Genomic DNA, 18,315 nt, shown 5'->3' with positions numbered 1-18,315 from the left:
TTTTCAGCCTGTTGGTACGGCTGGCTATACTCCTGTATCTCCTACCGGATGGTGGGAGAGTAAAGAGATACCGTCCAGGGTGTGAGTCATCCCTGAGAATCTTCCTCACTCTTCCAAGGCAACGAGCCCTGGCGAGGTCATCCAGTGGTGTCAGGGGACAGCCCACAATGTCTTGTGCTGTGCTCACCACCCTCTGTAATACTTTCCTGTCCGCGGCTGTCAGACCAGCATACCAAACCACAATAGCATACGAGAGGACGCTCTCTATAGTAGACCGGTAAAAGAGGGTCATTAGCCGTTGTTCTACCCTGTTCTTCCACAAGACCCTAAGAAAGTGAAGCCTCTGTTGGGCCTTTCTGGCCACCTGGGTTGTGTTAACTTTCCAGGTCAGATCTTCGCAGAGGTAGACTCCCAGAAATTTAAAGGAGGAAACTCTCTCCACACAGTCCTCCCCGATGTAAAGTGGGGCAGGTTCCTCCTTTTTTCTCCGGAGGTCTAACACCATCTCTTTCATCTTGCCGATGTTTAGGTGGATCTCAGGATCCCAGGATCTCACAGTCCTCCTCCTCCTCCTCCTCTCCACAATCCCCCCTCCCTTCTAACCCTGACGATGTTACCTAGATTGGGTATGTATGAGAGAACTTTGAGACGCAGGTAGAAAGCGACAGGAGAGCAGTACTAAGGGGCTGCTCCAAAATGGAAATTAAGGAAGAAATGACATACTGTACGGAAAAGGCTATTTAAAAGGAAGCTTCCCAAGCTGTTAAAAAAAAGAAAAAAGAAAAAAAGAAAAAGACGCCAAGAAGGCAGACAAGACAGCCGAAGGTTTCCTGGGGGGGGGGGGGAGTTTGAGGAAATGAGATGTTGGGAGAGAAAAGGAACAGGGGCGAAAGGTGGAAGCAAGAGGCAAGATAGGAGAGGACAGGAATTGGAGGTTAAAGACAGGAGGTCAAAGTCATCGGCGCTTTCAAAGCACCCAGAGAGGTTAATAGAGTGAGGGGTTTTTTTTGTTTTTTTAAAAAAAGGGAGTGAGTGACAGAAGAGCAACAAAGAGACAGGCAAGGAGAACAATGCAGCCTGCCAGCAAACGGCAGAGGTAATTACTCCGGTCCTGATCTAGCGGACGGAGAATGTGACAGCTGTCCCTCAAGAGAGGGGGGTGGGGGGTGGGGCCTCCTTACCAGCATATCCGTGGCCATCAGGTAGTGCTTGCTGCCCGTGTATTGCTGCAGCTTCTGCGGCACCTGCTTGATGTTCTCGATCTCGTCCAGCAGATTCAAGACGTGCTTGTGCTCGATCCCTTCGATCCACAGCTTGCGCAGTTCGTCCCGCTTGCAGTGCAGGAGCATTTTGCAGGAAACCAGGTTCTCCTTGACCTGCGGGAGGGGAAACGCAAAGCGGTTGAGGGGCTGCCACAAAGAAGACCGGGGGTGGGGGTGGGTAAGGTCAATTTATTTTTTTGCAAAGCGCCCTAGGGTGGGGCGAGAAGCAAAGGATGGAAACAAATCAAGGAGAGAAGCGACCTGGAACTAAGGAGACATTTCCTGACGGAACAATTAACCAGGGGAACAGCTTGCCACCAGAAATTGTGGGTGCTCCAACACTGGAAGTTTGTAAGAGGAGACTGGACAGCCATTTGTCTGAAATGCTAGAGGGCTTCCTGCCGAAGCAGGGGGTTGGACTAGATGACCTCCAAGGTCCCTTCCAACTCTATTATTATTATTATTATTATTATTATTATTATTATTATTATTATTATTATTATTATTATTATTATTATTGCTTTTTTTGTAAAAGAAAAAGGTGCATGTCATACAGCCTCACACATGTCATACAACCCGCCTTGCCTACCCTACAAGGTTCCATCCAAAAAAAGGTGCCGGAACTCCGTTCTGAGAGTTCTATAAGAAAAAAAGCCCTGATTATTATTATTATTATTTAAATCTTTTATTCATTAAACATGAAACTCGGTCAACTGAACACTCAAATGGACTGGCACTAATGGCTCACACGGGTTGCTGCCAGCATTCTAGGTATCAACCAGGTATCTCCTTAAAATGCAAGATGTTCCGAGTAGCACAGTTTTTTGTAGCTTTGCTGGAGTTATTGCAGGAAGCTGCAATTTCTTGACGTATTTTGTAAAGTTTTTGGACCTAGTTCCCAGTGCCCCGATGACAATGGGTATCCCTGTTACACGTGTCATCCATAATCGCGCAGTTTCGATGGCCAGGTTGCGGTATTTCGGAATTTTTCTCCAGTTCTTTTCCTTCGACTCTGGCATCTCCTGGTACAGCGATATCAATCAGCTGTACGCTTCGGTTCTCTACGACTGCGATATCTGGCCTGTTGTGTTCCAAATGGCGATCTGTCTGTATTCGGGAGTCCCACAATCATCATCATCATCATATTACCTCCAAGGTAATATGAGTTCTTGACATACGACCAAATTTCCGATGATAAGCAAGAGAATGGTTAAGTGAGCGTGGCCCCATTTTACAAATAGAGCTGGAAGGGGACCTTGGAGGTCTTCTAGTCCAGCCCCCTGCTTAAGCAGGAGACCCTATACCATTTCAGAGAGATGGCTGTCCAGTCTCTCCTTGAAAACCTCGTGTGGGAGCATCCACAACTTCTGTCTGTCTGTCTGTCTACCTATCTATCAATCTATTTAATCAGAATAGAGCTGGAAGGGACCTTGGAGGTCTTCCAGTCCAACCCCCTGCTCAGGCAGGAGATAGAGTTTCCAGCCTGAGCAGGGGGTCGGACTAGATGACCTCCAAGGTCCCTTCCAACTTCTTCTTCTTCTTCCTTCTTCTTCTTCTTCTTCTTCTTCTTCTTCTTCTTATTATTATTATTATTATTATTATTATTATTATTATTATTATTATTATTATTATTATTATTATTATTATTATTATTATTATTATTGATCCTCTCCCATTCCAGACAAGTGGCTGTCCGGTCTCTTCATTAAAAAGCTCCAGCGTGGGAGCGTCCGTCACTTTCGGAGGCAAATCGTTCTGCTGTTAGGAAATTTCTCCTTGGTTCTAGGTTGCTTCTCTCCTTTGACTAGTTTAGGATCCCCAATGACAAAGGGGGAAACACCGAAGCATCAGCCAGGAGAGTCAGTTGTACCATAACGCTGCTGGAGGGAAAGGAGCACAAAACCCTTTAAAAAGAAAAAAAAATCAATTTCACAGCAGTTGAGGTCGTGAGTCTCCAAAGCAGAAAGAGTTGAGTTCTGACGAAGAGACTAAAAGCCAAGAAGTGGGACCCGGCTATCACTTAACTCCAAATCTATTCTGCTAATTTTGGCTGGGCTGCCTGGAACACCTCTTAACGTAATTTAAAAAAACAACACAGCGCACAAGGTGGTTAATGGCTTTTCTCGCTGTTGTCTTGTCTCGAATACTAACTGCCTCCTTTCCCCACCTCTCACTTTTTAAACAGCGGCACCGCAGACAGGGAACACCCCCTGGCGAGGTTGTTATCAGTGGCGAAACATTGTGCTTGAAGCACACATCCAGAGATGTTTTAATATTCAAAAACACGGTTGTCGGGGTTTTCCCCCCCCGCAAAAAAAAACAAGGAAAAAGAGAAACCACCGATCTTGTACAGTTCCGCGTTGCTGCTGTGAACGCCGGCAAAGACACCGAAAGGTAGCGACAACAAAACTCCAGAGTCTTTCCTTACCTGCGACAAGATCCCCCCCAAAAATATCACACAATATTACGGTAGTTCCAGAGCTCGGAAAGATAATGCAGTCCCGTAAGACAGATGCAACAGCTTTTGAGATGGTGGGAAATTTAGGAGGCGCTTCGTTATATATTTATTACATTGAGTCGCTATGGGTAGTAGTGAGATAGGTGGTGTATCAATTTAATTAATAAATAAAATATGCAGCAATGCTATTGGGGGGGGGACAGGACAAAAACATCCCTTCTAAAACAGTTGCTTGGATAAGCAGGAAGTTGCTGTCCCATCATTAAGGCAAGACAAATCTATGAAACGGGACACAGCTATCCAAATATCCAGGGATTGTTGTTGTTAGCTGCGAAGTTGTGTCCGACCCATCGCGACCCTATGCACAACGTTCCTCCAGGCCTTCCTGTCCTCTACCATCTTCTGGAGTCCATTTAAGCTCACGCCTACTGCTTCAGTGACTCCATCCAGCCTCCTCCTTCTCTGTCGTCCCCTTCTTCTCTTGCCCTCCACCTTTCCCAGCATGAGGCTCTTCTCCAGTGAGTCCTTCCTTCTCATTAGGTGGCCAAAGGATTTGAGTTTCCAGTTCAGGATCTGGCCTTCTAAAGAGCAGTCAGGGTTGATCTCCTCTGGGACTGACCGGTTTGATCGCCTTGCAGTCCAAGGGACTCGCAGGAGTCTTCTCCAGCACCAGAGTTCAAAGGCCTCAATTCTTTGGCGCTCGGCCTTTCTTATGGTCCTACTTTCACAGCCATACATTGCAACTGGGAAGACCATGGCCTTGACTATACGCATTTTTGTTGACAGGGTGATGTCTCTGCTTTTTAGTGTGCTGTCTAGATTTGCCATGGCTTTCCTCCCGAGGAGCAAGCGTCTTTTCATTTCTTGGCTACAGTCCCCATCTGCAGTGATCTTGGAGCCCAGGAAAATAAAATCTGTTACTACCTCCATTTCTTCCCCATCTATTGGCCAGGGATTGAGAGGGCCGGATGCCATGATCTTGGTTTTCTTAATGTTAAGTTTCAACCCAAGTTTTGCACTCTCCTTCTTCACCCGCAACAAGAGGCTCTTTAGTTCCTCTTCACTTTCTGCCATTAGAGTGGTATCATCTGCATATCTTAGGTTGTCGATATTTCTTCCGGCAATCTTAATTGCAATTTTTGATTCATCTAGCCCTGCCTTTCTCATGATGTGCTCTGCATATAAGTTAAATAGGCAGGGCGACAGTATACCGGCATCTAAAAAAAAAGGAACCGTGTTGGAAGAAAGCGAGATGATGCTCACATTTTTTTTGCATCGTGGGTAATACACAGCTGCACAAATGCGGTGCCAATTTCACAGTTACAGTAACATCTTCGGGAAATCGTATAGCCATGGCATCAGCCTTTTAGTAAGTCTCAGATCAAATAGACTTTGAGAGCAAATCCCAATTTTCTGGGTTGTATTATTCCCCCCCCCCGCCCCCATGCTACAATACGGTGTTTTTCAACCTTGGCAACTTTAAGGCATGTTGGACTTCAAGTCCCAGAATTCCCCAGCCAATTTACACAGAGTCCTCGACTTACGATAGTTCGCTTGGTTACTGCTCAAAGTCACAATGGCATGGGGGGAAAAAAGGGACGATGGCCATTTTTTCAGAGTTAATGACCTCCGCAGCGTCGCCGTGGTCCCGTGATCAAAATTCACGTGATTCATCTTAATGACGTGTCCCGGAATCACGTGATTCCCCCTTTGTCTACCTTCTGATAAAAGCAAAGTCAATGGGGAAAGGCAAGATTCACTTAACAGCCGTGTTACTAACTTAACAACTGCAAGGAGTCATTTAACAACTGTGGCAAGCAAGGTCGTAAAATCGGGCAAAAGTGACCGAACGGCTAACTCGCTTAGCAACAGAAATGTTGAGCTCAATGGTGGCCGTGAAGTCACGGATGACCCGGGTTAAGGAAACATTCGTCTACGGAAGAACGAAGGAAGTTTTGCAGTTCGAGCCGTCAAGGCCTATTTCCTAAAAAGTCACGGCGTTGATCAATGTCCTTTAGACCAAACTCAACCCCTGCTCTACCCAGAAATCCAAATTAAACCTAGTGAGAAATTCACGTGAGCAGGTGCAGCCAAAGGGGGCGGGGAGGAATCCCAGTTTGCCTAGGCCCTAGGGCAACTGGTCCCACTAAAAAGCTGCCCAGATTGCTCGAAAGATTTTTCCAGCAGCCATCTGGGAACTTGTCTCTTACAACTGGACTTCTAATTAGATACTAGGGCTAATAAATCAAGAGCAGAAACATTAGCCTCAGCTGAAAATGCAGAGGAAAGCCACGCCCTATATTAATTATGAAGTAGGCCAATATTTTGTCAATCTGCTTACAGGTTATTTCTACCACCACCCGTTTTGTTTTGTTTTTTTTGATGCCTGATTCTAGAATGTAGAAAGTAGAGATGGATTATACTGTGGACAGACCCCAACCGGGCTTTCAATCTTGACAGATTCAGCCTTCTCACTCTTGTCATTCAAGCACACTCACACATGTATACTGTATTATTGCCCCCCCCTCTCTCAAGGCTGATGGGAGGATTAATAATGCAAGAAAAGACCGATAACCAACCCCCGCTGACCTTTGGTGGCTCAAGCAAAGGATAATTCTGGGGGGGGGGGAAATAACTTGAAGGCTGGAAAAAAACAACCCACAAGCATCAGAGCTGTTTTCTAGCCCACCCCCCCTCCCCTTTCCAGCTTTTGCCTCAAGGACCCAGGCCAAGACCTCTTTCATTTAATACATGCAAAAGGGGGGAATAAAAACTTCAGCAGAGTTTCTAAAGGGTGAAAGAGAGGATGCAGACATGGACAGCTGAGCGTTTAACAGACCAATGTTTGAGGGAAAGGCAGAGGAAAAGAGGAAAAGAAAAAAGAGGGAGGGAAGTTGGGACAGGGGAGGGGAAGAGGGGAGGGGAGGAGAGGAGAAAGGAGGGGAGAGGAGAGGAGAGGAGAAAGAATGGGGGAAGAGAGGAGGAGAGGGGAAAGGAGGGGAGAGAGGAGAGGAGAAAGAATGGGGGAAGAGAGGAGGAGAAAGAATGGGAGAAAGAGAGAAGGAGAGGAGAGGAGAGGAGAGGAGAGGAGAGGAGAGGAGAGGAGAGGAGAGGAGAGGAGAGGAGAGGAGAGGAGAGGAAAGAATGGGAGAAAGAGAGGAGAGGAGAGGAGAGGAGAGGAGAGGAGAGGAGAGGAGAGGAGAGGAGAGGAGAGGAGAGGAGAGGAGAGGAGAGGAGAGGAGAGGAGAGGAGAGGAAAGAATGGGAGAAAGAGAGGAGAGGAGAGGAGAGGAGAGGAGAGGAGAGGAGAGGAGAGGAGAGGAGAGGAGAGGAGAGGAGAGGAGAGAAGAGGAGAGAAAGAATGGGGAAAGAGAGAAGGAGAGGGGAAAGGAGAGGAGGAGAAAGAATGGGGGAAAGAGAGAAGGAGAGGGGAGAGGAGAAAGAATGGGGGAAAGAGAGGAGGAGAGGGGAAAGGAGGGGAGAGGAGAGGAGAGGAGAAAGAATGGGGGAAGAGAGGAGGAGAAAGAATGGGAGAAAGAGAGAAGGAGAGGAGAGGAGAGGAGAGAAAGAATGGGAGAAAGAGAGGAGAGGAGAGGAGAGGAGAGGAGAGGAGAGGAGAGGAGAGGAGAGGAGAGGAGAGGAGAGGAGAGGAGAGGAGAGAAAGAATGGGGAAAGAGAGAAGGAGAGGGGAAAGGAGAGGAGAGGAGAAAGAATGGGGGAAAGGAGAGGAGAGGAGAAAGAATGGGGGAAAGAGAGGAGAGGAGAGGAGAGGAGAGGAGAGGAGAGGAGAGGAGAGGAGAGGAGAGGAGAGGAGAGGAGAGGAGAGGAGAGGAGAGGAGAGGAGAGGAGAAAGAATGGGGGAAAGAAAGAAGGAGAGGGGAGGGGAGGAGAGGAGAGGAGAGAAAGAATGGGGGAAAGAGAGAAGGTGAGGGGAGAGGAGAGGAGAGGAGAAAGAATGGGAGAAAGAGAGAAGGAGAGGAGGAAGGAGAATGTGGGAAGAGAGGAGAGAAGAGGGGGAAGAAGAGAAGAGAAGAGAAGAGAAGAGAAGAGAAGAGAAGAGAAGAGAAGAGAAGAGAAGAGAAGAGATACAAAGCCATGAGTCACTTCCCAAAAGGTTAAGGAAAACCTCTACAACACACAAGGACTGAATCTAATCAGCAACAGTCAATGCCAAAAAGTCCTTCATCCGCTGTGGAGGTTTCAAGGTAGCCTCTCGAGGTCCTTCTCCCTCCGCCTCTGCCTCTGACCTGTAGGAGGGCTTAATTGTAGTTGAGTTAGCCTGGACTGGGCTTTATTTCCAATTCCGTGTAATTGATCTCTGCCCCCAGGCGCAGAGCTGAACCTTGCCCGTAAATCCTTGAAATGTACTGCTCTCCTTGGAAGGGACCAGACTGCCCTCAATCCCTCTTAGAGGCGCTAAGTGGATTTGGAGAGTTCACGGGGGTTTAGGAGGAAGGGTCCCAGAAGAAACGGGCCCTTCCCAGCCGAAATCCCAGCAGCTTTCCTTCCCTTCCACACCCCAACACACCTTCAGCCCCACTCTGGGTCCAGCAGTCACCCCTCCGCACACACCCCCTCCAGGGCCAAAGTTTGTTGTTGTTGTTAGCTGCGAAGTCGTGTCCGACACATCGCAACCCCATGGACAACGTTCCTCCTGGCCTTCCTGTCCTCCACCATCTTCTGGAGCCCATTTAGGCTCACGCCTCCTGCTTCAGTGACTCCATCCAGCCACCTCCTTCTCTGTCGTCCCCTTCTTCTCTTGCCCTCAATCTTTCCCAGCATGAGGCTCTTCTCCAGTGAGTCCTTCCTTCTCATTAGGTGGCCAAAGGATTTGAGTTTCAGCTTCAGGATCTGGCCTTCTAAAGATCAGTCAGGGTTGATCTCCTCTAGGACTGACCAGTTTGATCGCCTCACAGTCCAAAGGACTCGCAGGAGTCTTCTCCAGCACCAGAGTTCAAAGGGCCAAAGTTTATTCAGATTCAATTCACACATTGTAAGTTTTGCACCTGTGTGCATCCATTACGGTTGCAAGTTGAGGACTGCCGCCTGGCTTTCGCTTCAAGGTAAATCCAAGGGTAAATAAAGTGGGTTATTCTGACTGCATGCAGAGTGTATTTTTTATTTTATTTTTTTAAAATTCTCACTGCTGTAACTGAAACCGGAAGGAACAAATCTCATCGGGGAGCGCAGATTCCAGGCAAGCTAGAACCTCAATTAGCTTTTAGGAAATTAATTTGCCCAGCAGCCCAGGAAAGGACATTACCATATCTGCGTTACGCATATCTACAGCAAAACACACACACACACACACACACACACACACACACACACCATGGATTTCAGCCCAGGTATAGCATTTGGCACCGATCACTGAACTTGGAAGAAAAGGAGGAAGAGTTCCATTTGTATGGCGTTCATTCAATGTTCTCCTAGCATGCGTCGTAGGACAGTGGTGGCGAACCTATGGCCCGCGTGCCACAGGTGGGGGCACGCGTGTCGTCGCCCCAGTCCTAGGCCTTCAGCTGGGTTTTATAAAACCTTTTTGCTTTAGGTCTCCGCCGCCGTGTGCCCCCCCCCAAAAAAGGTTCAATCAATCAATTTCAACTTCTTGTGGGGGGAAAAAAAATTCTCGCAAAGTTGGAATTGATTGATTGAACTTTTTAGTCCCACCCAGTCTGCCGTTACCACGCCCAAGCAATGAGCCACGCCTGCCCAACTGGCCACACCCACCCAATGGGCCACGACCCCCCCCCCCGACAATACATAAGTGGGTCTGGGGTTGCAGTTTGGGCACTCGGTCTCTAAAAGGTTCGCCATCCCTGTCGTAGGAGGTACTGTTTCGGGTAAAAGACGCAGCAACACCAATTGCAAGGGTTGTGACTCTGAGCTCATCTCGAAGGTACCAGTCGATGTCATGGTTCCAACAAATGCAGTACTTCGAAAGAACTTCAAGGCATTGTTTACCTTAAAAAGAATCTTTTCATATAGTAGCATAGCTTCCCCAGGTACGTATTGGAAGCCAACGTCTGAATCCTCCTCCCCTGAACACATCGTATCAAGCACAATTCCCTCCCTTAATTTAAACGTCATAAATCACATTCTCCAACTAGTTGAAAAGGCAAGCTTTCCCTCCTGTTTAACAAGCTGCCAAATTCTGATCTTCTCTGATCACAGTCTTGAGATATGTTCTCCCTACTCCCCCCAGCCTCCGCTAATTCTAGCTCTAAAAGAAATAAGACGAGTTAAAGGAAGGCTACGTCTCCCTATGTCCGTGGTGGCCAACCTAGGGCCCGCGTGCCACGGGTGGCACACAGAGCCCTCTCTGTGGGCACGCATGCCGTCGCCCCAGTCCTAGGCCTTCAGCTGGATTTTATAAAACCTTTTCGCTTCAGGCCTCCGCCGCCGTGTGCAAAAAACAAAAAAAAAGGTCTAGTCAGTCAATTTCAACTTCTCGCGGGGGAAAAAAAAGATCTCACAATGTTGGAATTGATTGAACTTTTTAATCCCACCCAGTCTGCCTTTACCACTCCAGCCACGCCCACCCAAAGGGCCACGCCCACCCAAAAGGCCACGCCCCCCCGGCACCCGACGATACGTAAGCGGGTTTTGGGGTTGCAGTTTGGGCACTCGGTCTCTAAAAGGGTCGCCCTATGTTGTCAAGCAAGAACATCCGATCTCAGCAGCATCGACAGTCGATCTTGGCCCCGGGGGAGGGGAGGTAGGACAAAAAAAAAAATCTCCCGCCTTGAATCTCACCTGCTTGATTTTGTTGCGAGAAGTGGTGATCCGTTCCGTGATGCTCTGGTAGGTGCAGATGGCAGTCATAAGTTCGGTGTAGTGCTGAACAATCAACTCGTCCAAATTACGGTCGCATTTTTCGTAGGCCTTCTCCAGCCGAGCCTTCTCGTGTTCTCTGTCCTCAACATTGTCGCTGGTGGACAATGTCCTGGAAAAGAAGGGAGAAACAGCCTTTTCTTTCTATTTATTGGATTTAATTCAATTGTAACGCCACCCATCTTTACGCCATCCAGAAGGACTGGGGGGGCTAGACACGATAGCAGTAATTCCAGTAAGAGTGGGGGAGAGGAGCAACTGGGAATTAAGGAGAAACTTCCTGACAGCGAGGACGATTAATCAGTGAAGTGAATCAGGCTTCCCTCCAGAAGTTGTGGGTGCTCCAACACTGGAGGTTTTTAAGAAGAGACTGGACAAGCATTTGTCTGAAATGGTATAGGGATTCCTGCCTGAGCAGGGGGTTGGACTAGAAGACCTCCAAGGTCCCTTCCATCTCTATTCTGATTCTGATTCATCTTCTCTACAAGATGATTCTTGGCAGCTTCACCCAATAGGTCTAGGCCAGGGGTAGGCAACCTTGGCTCTTTTATGCCTTGTGGACTTCAACTCCCAGAATTCCAGAGCCAGCTGTGTTGAGGGGAGAGGGAGAGGTTTCCATGCTTAGCCATGCTGGCTCAGGAATTCTGGGAGTTGAAGTCCACGAGTCATAGAGATGCCAAGGTTGGTCTAGACCAGGGGTAGGCAACCTTGGCTCTTTTATGACTCATGGACTTCAAGTCCCAGAATTCCTGAGCCAGCCATGCTGAGGGGAAAGGCAGAGGTTTCCAAGCTGAGCCATGCTGGCTCAGGAATTCTGGGAGTTGAAGTCCACGAGCCATGAGGGGGCCATAGTTCTCCCATGCTGGCTCAGGAATTCTGGGAGTTGAAGTCCACAAGTCATAAAAGAGCCAAGGTTGCCTACCCCTGGCCTAGAAGAACTCGCCATGGCCAACTCACCCCGACCGTTTTGCCTCAATCGTCTCAGCCCGGACAACTCGCCAAGGGACAATTCAAGGAGGGATTAACTCAAGAGAGAGGGGCAAGTGAATTGCAGCGGGCTTTGTCTTGCTTTAGTTTTCAACCTTCTCATGTTAAAAGTTCTCAAGGCTGGACTGAGCTGCAATTCTCTTTATCCCTCTTGAATTACCCTGTTGTTCTGTACCAGCCTGCTACCGGCCCTGCAGAAAAGGCAGGGACAACCCCTTTTACAAGAAGGCAAGAGGCTGGAATTACGCCTGCCAAATTTATTGCTACAAAAACAAATAGAACAAGACACGAACCAAGAAACAGGAGCTTTTCAAGCGTTGCCTTCAGCAAACCAGCCCTCCCACGCATTCCCCCTTAAATACAGTTCAGGGCGTGGCTTCTCTCTGCCTCCTTCCAAGGAGCCCCATTGCCTTCCTCTGTTTACTCCTGATTGACTGCCTCCTGCGTCGGGCGTCCTTGAACAGGGCCAGCTGTGGGTCATCTTCATCCACGCTGTCAGGCTCACACAGCTGGGTCTGCGTCGTGACCAGGTGGGAGGGGCCTGGCTGAGGGCTCTCATCAAGCTGTCCAACCCACTCAGCATGCTCTTCAACACCCCCCCCCCTCCTCCTCCTCCTCTGAGTCGTCCGACCCAACTGCCGAACCCACAGGCTGACCCTGAATCACAACAACCGTTGCAATTTGAGGGCTATCTGTGCACACGAGTTGCCAAGCGCCCAAAGTTTGATCACGGCACTTCTCAGTGCCGTTGTAACTTCGGACACTTGCTAAAGCAGGGGGCTTCAAACTTGGCAACTTTTAAGACTTGTGGAATTCTGGGAGTTGAAAGTCCACAAGTCATAAAAGGGACAAGTTTTGAAGACCCCTGTGCTAAAGGAAAATAAGTTCAGAACTACTTGCATTTTTTTTCTTTCTTTTCTTTCTTTCTCTTTCTTTCCCATTCCTTTCTTTCTTTTCTTTCCTTCCTTCCCTTATTTCTTCCTTCCTTCCTCCCTCTTCCTTCCTCCATCCCCCTCTCCCTCTTCCTTCCTTCCTCCCTTCCCTTCCTTTTCCTTCTTGCTTTCTCCTCTTTCCCTTCCTTCCTTCCTTCCTTCCTTCCTTCCTTCCTTCCTTCCCTTCCCTTCCCTTTCTTTTTTCTTTTCTTTTCTTTTTTCTTCTTTTCTTTTCTTTTCTTTCCCATGCACTTTCCCTGCCTGGCACACTATGAGAAAGATTGACACCGTTTATGAGTAATCAGAGAAAGTAGTAATAGGGCCTATCACCTCCCCTGACTTGCCATAATAATCCACGAGCTAGAAGCAAAAGTGGTCTTGCCTATTTCCTTCTCCAGTTCTGCTCTAACCGTTTTGAGCAATCAGTCAAGGGACCTGAAGGGAAAAATCACAAGGTCAAGGTAGCTTTCGAAACCCGTACAATTTGGCTTTCATTTCTAGACTGGTGAAAACAACTGAAGCTCTGTCTAGCTAAGGCTTGGATTCAGTGGAGATGGAGCAGAAAGTGGCAACCAATTGCGGTCAAATTACAAGGGTGTTTTCTTTCGCGCGTTTGTCGGTTTGCGGGTATGGGTGTTCTTAGTGGCGGCGGCGGCAGCAGCAGCCACCCCGGCACGACGGGATAAATGGGAAAGGGCCTAACAGAGTTACGATAGGCTGACAAAACAGGAAGGATATGAACAAGCAGCCTTAGCGCACTAGATAAATCAATTACTTTGTGATTTCTCCTCCTTGCGTCAACACTGGGCTTTTCAAACATAAAGAACAAGGGTGACGGAAGGTCAGCGCTACTTAGTAAGACAAGCCAACCGGATAAAACTCAGCTGCATGAAATTCATCTTTCCACGTAATCACGACTTGTTTCAATCGGATAGCTTCATACAATCTAGGGGTCACGCTCAATCAGCAGACCTATGAAGAACATCAAAAATGGCAATCGCAACAGCCCCTTAATCTGTGTGCAAAATGTTATCTGATCAGGAGAACAGGCTGTGCCCTCAGAAGCCACAGTTGATCTGGAATGCAGCAGATCAGGTACCGATGATCCATCATCATTTATTTTTTAATTCCGCCTTCATGGTGGCTATAGATAACGCAAGGGGCAGACTATATCTAATGTTCCTTCCTCCGTCTATTGTCCCCACAACAGCAAACTTGTGACGTGTGCTGAGGGTCTGCGAGTGGCTGAAGGGTCGCCAGGTCAGCTCCCGGGCCTAAGGTGGGACTAGAATTCACCGTCTCCCGGTGACTATATCTAATGTTCCTTCCTCCGTCTATTGTCCCCACAACAACAAACTTGTGACGTGTGCTGAGGGTCTGTGAGTGGCTGAAGGGTCGCCAGGTCAGCTCCCGGGCCTAAGATGGGACTAGAATTCACCGTCTCCCGGAGACTGGCCCGAAGTCATGGAGTTGGCTTTCATCCATAAGGCAGGATTAGAATTCACCGTCTCCTGGTGATTGGCCAAAAGTCACCCAGCCAGCTCTGATGCCTTAAGCGGGACTAGAACTCACACTCCCCGATTTCTAGACCAAACTGGCCTTCCCTTCCCTTCCATCTTCTCTCATTCTATTCTATTCTGTTCCATTCCATTCTCTCTTCTCTCGTTCTACTATTCCGTTCGGATCGGATCGCTTCGGTTCCATTCCATTCCATTGTCCCAAAGGTGCTTTTCCAAAAGGCAACTGGACTTTCTTGGTTTGTTTTTTTTCCCTTGAAATCGTTTCGCTTCTCGTCCAAAGAAGCTTCTTCAATCCTTGGATGAGAAGCCAAACCTTTTCAAGGGGAAAAAAAAAAAACAAGAGGGTCCAGTTGCCTTTTGGAAAAGCACCTTTGGGATAACCATGATCAGGATGATTGAGAATCTCCACAGACATTCCATTCCGTCTTCTCTTTCTGTTCTGTTGTCTTCTGTTCCTTTCCATTCCATTCTCTCTTCTGTCGTTCTCACATTCCATTCTATTCCATTCCAATCCGTTCCGTTCCCTTCCATTCTGTTTCTTTCCGCTCCATTCCCTTCCCTTCCCTTCTTTTTCTTTCCATTCCATTCTGTTCCTTCCCATTCCATTCTTTTCCTTTCCTTTCCATTCCGTTCAGCTCCTTTCCTTTCCATTCCGTTCCTTCCCATTCCATTCCGTTCCTTTCCTTTTCATTTCATTCCATTCCTTTCCATTCCCTTCCCTTCCCTTCCTTTCCCTTCCCTTCCCTTCCATTCTTTCTTTCCATTCCATTCTGTTCCATTCCATTCCATTCCGGTCCATTCCATTCCGTTCCTTCCCATTCCATTCCATTCCGGTCCGTTCCTTTCCTTTTCATTTCATTCCGTTCCATTTCGTTCCGTTCCTTTCCATCCCCATACACACTTTTACTCTGCGGGGCATTGCTGATCATCTGTTTCCAAGTATAATTCAAGACGTCCACTGTCACCTTTAAAGAACTTGGTGGGTTCAGGACCTGAGTATCTTTGGGATAAGATCAGGTAGAAGACGCTTCCAAGGGGCTCCGTTCTTCCTTTCACCTTGAGAGACCTCCGAGACGAGTCTTTCCAATTCCTGCTCCCTCCCTTTCCCGTTCTCTGGAAATCTGAATGGCCCTAACCTGACTAGACTTTCGGAGAACCATTAAAACTCACTATTCCAGCAGCCTTTGGGCCAGATGGTTATAAAGTGATCCCGCTGGTAGTGTGGTACTTTAGATTTCATTCAGTCTGACAACGTCATTGGCACAGAATGGCAAGTTAGCTGCTTTCGGTTTGATTATTTTTTTTAATCTATTCACCATTGTTAAGTGAATCACTGCAGTGGTTTCAGTTAGCCACACGGCTGTTAAGTAAATCTGGCTTCCCTCATTGACTTTGCTTGTCAAAAGGTCGTAAACGGGGATCACGTGACCCCGGGACACTTCAACCGTCATAAATATGAGTCAGTTGCCAAACGTTTGAATTTTGATCCCAGGTTTGTAGATGCTGCAACGGACATAAGTGTGAAAACGGGCATAAGTCACTTTTTTTCAGTGCCGAGGTAACTTTGAGCGGTCACTAAACGAACTCTTGTCAGTTGAGGGCTACCTGTACTACACATACAGTGATAAGACTGGTGTGTAATCAAATTAGAATTAGAATTAGAATTAGAATAGAATAGGAATTAATAGAATAGAATAGAATAGAATAGAATAGAATAGAATAGAATAGAATAGAATAGAATAGAATAGAATAGAATAGAATAGAATAGAATAGAATAGAATAGAATAGAATTAGAATTAGAATTAGAATTAGAATTAGAATTAGAATTAGAAATGGAATGGAATGGAATGGAATAGAATAGAATAGAATAGAATAGAATAGAATAGAATAGAATAGAATAGAATAGAATAGAATAGAATAGAATAGAATAGAATAGAATAGAATAGAATAGAATAGAATAGAATAGAATAGAATAGAATAGAATAGAATAGAAACTGGAATGGAATGGAATGGAATGGAATGGAATGGAATGGAATGGAATGGAATGGAATAGAATAGAATAGAATAGAATAGAATAGAATAGAATAGAATAGAATAGAATAGAATAGAATAGAATAGAATAGAATAGAATAGAATAGAACAGAACATATGGAATGGAACGGAACAGAACAGAATAGAATAGGAGCTGGAAGGCACCTTAGAGGTCATCTGGTCCAGCCCCCTACTCAAGCAGGAGGAGGTCCCATACCATCTCAATTAGATAATTGTCCAGTCTCTTTTAAACATTTCACTAATTTCAATCTTATCACTTTCATGCTCACGTGAGATTCTCGGTGGCAGGGAAACGCAAAGTGGTGTCACTCTGTTACTTCCTGCAAAATATGCCCCTTTACAGGGGGAGGAAAAAAATCTAGCAATCTCAAAATGTATATATTTTTTTAAATAGGCCTAGGAAAAGCCTGCTCACATCCATCTAAATTAGGCAGATCCAAATATAATAACTTTTCACTTTAAGGCAAAAAAAAAAAGAAGTTTAATATTCTTATTTTTGCTGACCCTGCAGAAATATCCTTGAAGGGCATCTCGACACGCATTCCATTAAAATGTTCATGAGGAAAATCAAGAAAATATTTGCCAAGGAAGGGAGGAAGAAGAAAAAGAAAAAAGCATTCTAAGGAGAAAAAAACCTTTTGCTCCGAATCTATTGAAGTGGATACAGCAAACAAAAGAGAAGATAATCCGTTAATATTTAATTGCCCACGTGTACACACAGTAATAAGCTGGAAATCACATTTTTATGCTGGGTGAAACTCCTCTGCAGTTAATATCTTTGTTGCTGGTCCAAAACTGCACTTTATCAAGGGCAGAGCACAACAGTTTTTAAAGCAGAGGTAAGGTACCTGTCTTATCCACAGTAAAACTTTCTGAAAGAGAGCACAAAGGCAAGATTAGCCCTTTTTCCAAAGCCGAGCAAAATGCAGCACAGACTACTGACCGTTCCAGGATTTGCCAGGGCAGGCATCCCATAATGATACCCGCTAGAAATGATCTGAAGAGCCTTGGTGGAGCAGTGGGCTAATGCCTCCTTAAGTAACACCAGCTGCCTGCAATTAGTGCAGGTTCGAGTCCCACCAGGCTCAAGGTTGACTCAGCCTTCCATCCTTCCCAGGTAGGTAAAATGAGGACCCAGATTGTTGGGGGCAATTAAGCTGACTTTGTAATAATGCCGCTTGGGGGGGGTGTGAAAGCCCTAATAAGCAGGCATATACATAGAATGAAGGCTACTGCTAAGCTTGTAAGCCGCCCTGAGTCTTCGGAGAAGGGCGGGATATAAATGGAATTAAAATAAAAAAATAAAAAAAAAAATAAAAAAAATCTTTCAGAAAGAAAAAAAAGATAACATTTGTGTATCCTCCAACGCAAGGGAGTCTCCAGACTTGGCAACCTTTAAAGACGGGTGCCTTTCAACTCCCGCTGCTGGCTGATGAATTCTGGGAGTTGAAGTCCGCCCGTCTTTAAGGATGCCAAGTTTGGAGAGTTTATATCTCTGGGTTGAACCGTGGGGTCCTTTGGTGGTCTCTGAGCTGGGCTGTTTTAACCAAGCTGTAACAGTCAAGCTCAGAGGGTACCAAGGACCCTGCAGTTATGACATTTTTGCCCAGATTAAGAAACTGAGGCTCAGCTGAGGGGTCCTTGGTGCTCTCTGAGCTTGGTGGTTTTCTTGCAAGACGTTTCATTACCCAACTAGATAACATCATCAGTGTTAGAAGGGAGTGGGGATTGCAGGGAGGAGGAAGAGGAGGAGGAGGAGGAGGCACGACTGTGGGATCCTTAAGTGCTCTCTGAGCTTGGTGGTTTTCTTGCAGACATTTCATCACCTAACTATGTAACACAGTGCTAAAAGGGAGTGGAATTTAAAAAAAGGAGGAGGAGGAGGAGGGGGGAGGAGGAGGAGGAGGAGGAGGAGGAGGAGGAGGAGGAGGAGGAGGAGGAGGAGGACGAGGCACGACTGTGGGATCCTTAAGTGCTCTCTGAGCTTGGTGGTTTTCTTGCAGACATTTCATCACCTAACTATGTAACACAGTGCTAAAAGGGAGTGGAATTTAAAAAAAGGAGGAGGAGGAGGAGGGGGGAGGAGGAGGAGGAGGAGGAGGGGGGAGGAGGAGGAGGAGGAGGAGGAGGAGGAGGAGGAGGAGGAGGCGGCACGACTGTGGGATCCTTAAGTGCTCTCTGAGCTTGGTGGTTTTCTTGCAGACATTTCATCACCTAACTATGTAACACAGTGCTAAAAGGGAGTGGAATTTAAAAAAGGAGGAGGAGGAG

The 18,315-nt window shown here is 46.8% G+C and overlaps 1 protein-coding gene across 1 annotated transcript in view; it reads right to left on the bottom strand.

The window, feature by feature from the left end:
• The window catches only part of EXOC4 (exocyst complex component 4), a 323,699-nt gene extending 308,240 nt beyond the window's left edge, over positions 1-15,459 (bottom strand). Inside the window, exons 1-3 of the mRNA XM_081331755.1 lie at positions 11,834-15,459; positions 10,476-10,665; positions 1,182-1,376 (exon numbers count right to left, since the gene is read on the bottom strand). Coding sequence (XP_081187881.1) covers positions 1,182-1,376; positions 10,476-10,544 — 264 coding nt within the window. The 5' untranslated portion in view covers positions 10,545-10,665; positions 11,834-15,459. The remainder of the gene's footprint in view (positions 1-1,181; positions 1,377-10,475; positions 10,666-11,833) is intronic.
• Positions 15,460-18,315: the final 2,856 nt, after the last annotated feature.

The sequence above is a fragment of the Vipera berus genome, assembly GCF_964194415.1.
Source record: "Vipera berus genome assembly, chromosome: 6".
Taxonomy (NCBI): domain Eukaryota; kingdom Metazoa; phylum Chordata; class Lepidosauria; order Squamata; family Viperidae; genus Vipera; species Vipera berus.
The sequence above is the reverse complement of the archived record's forward strand: the minus strand, read 5'-3'. Positions and strand labels throughout refer to the sequence as shown.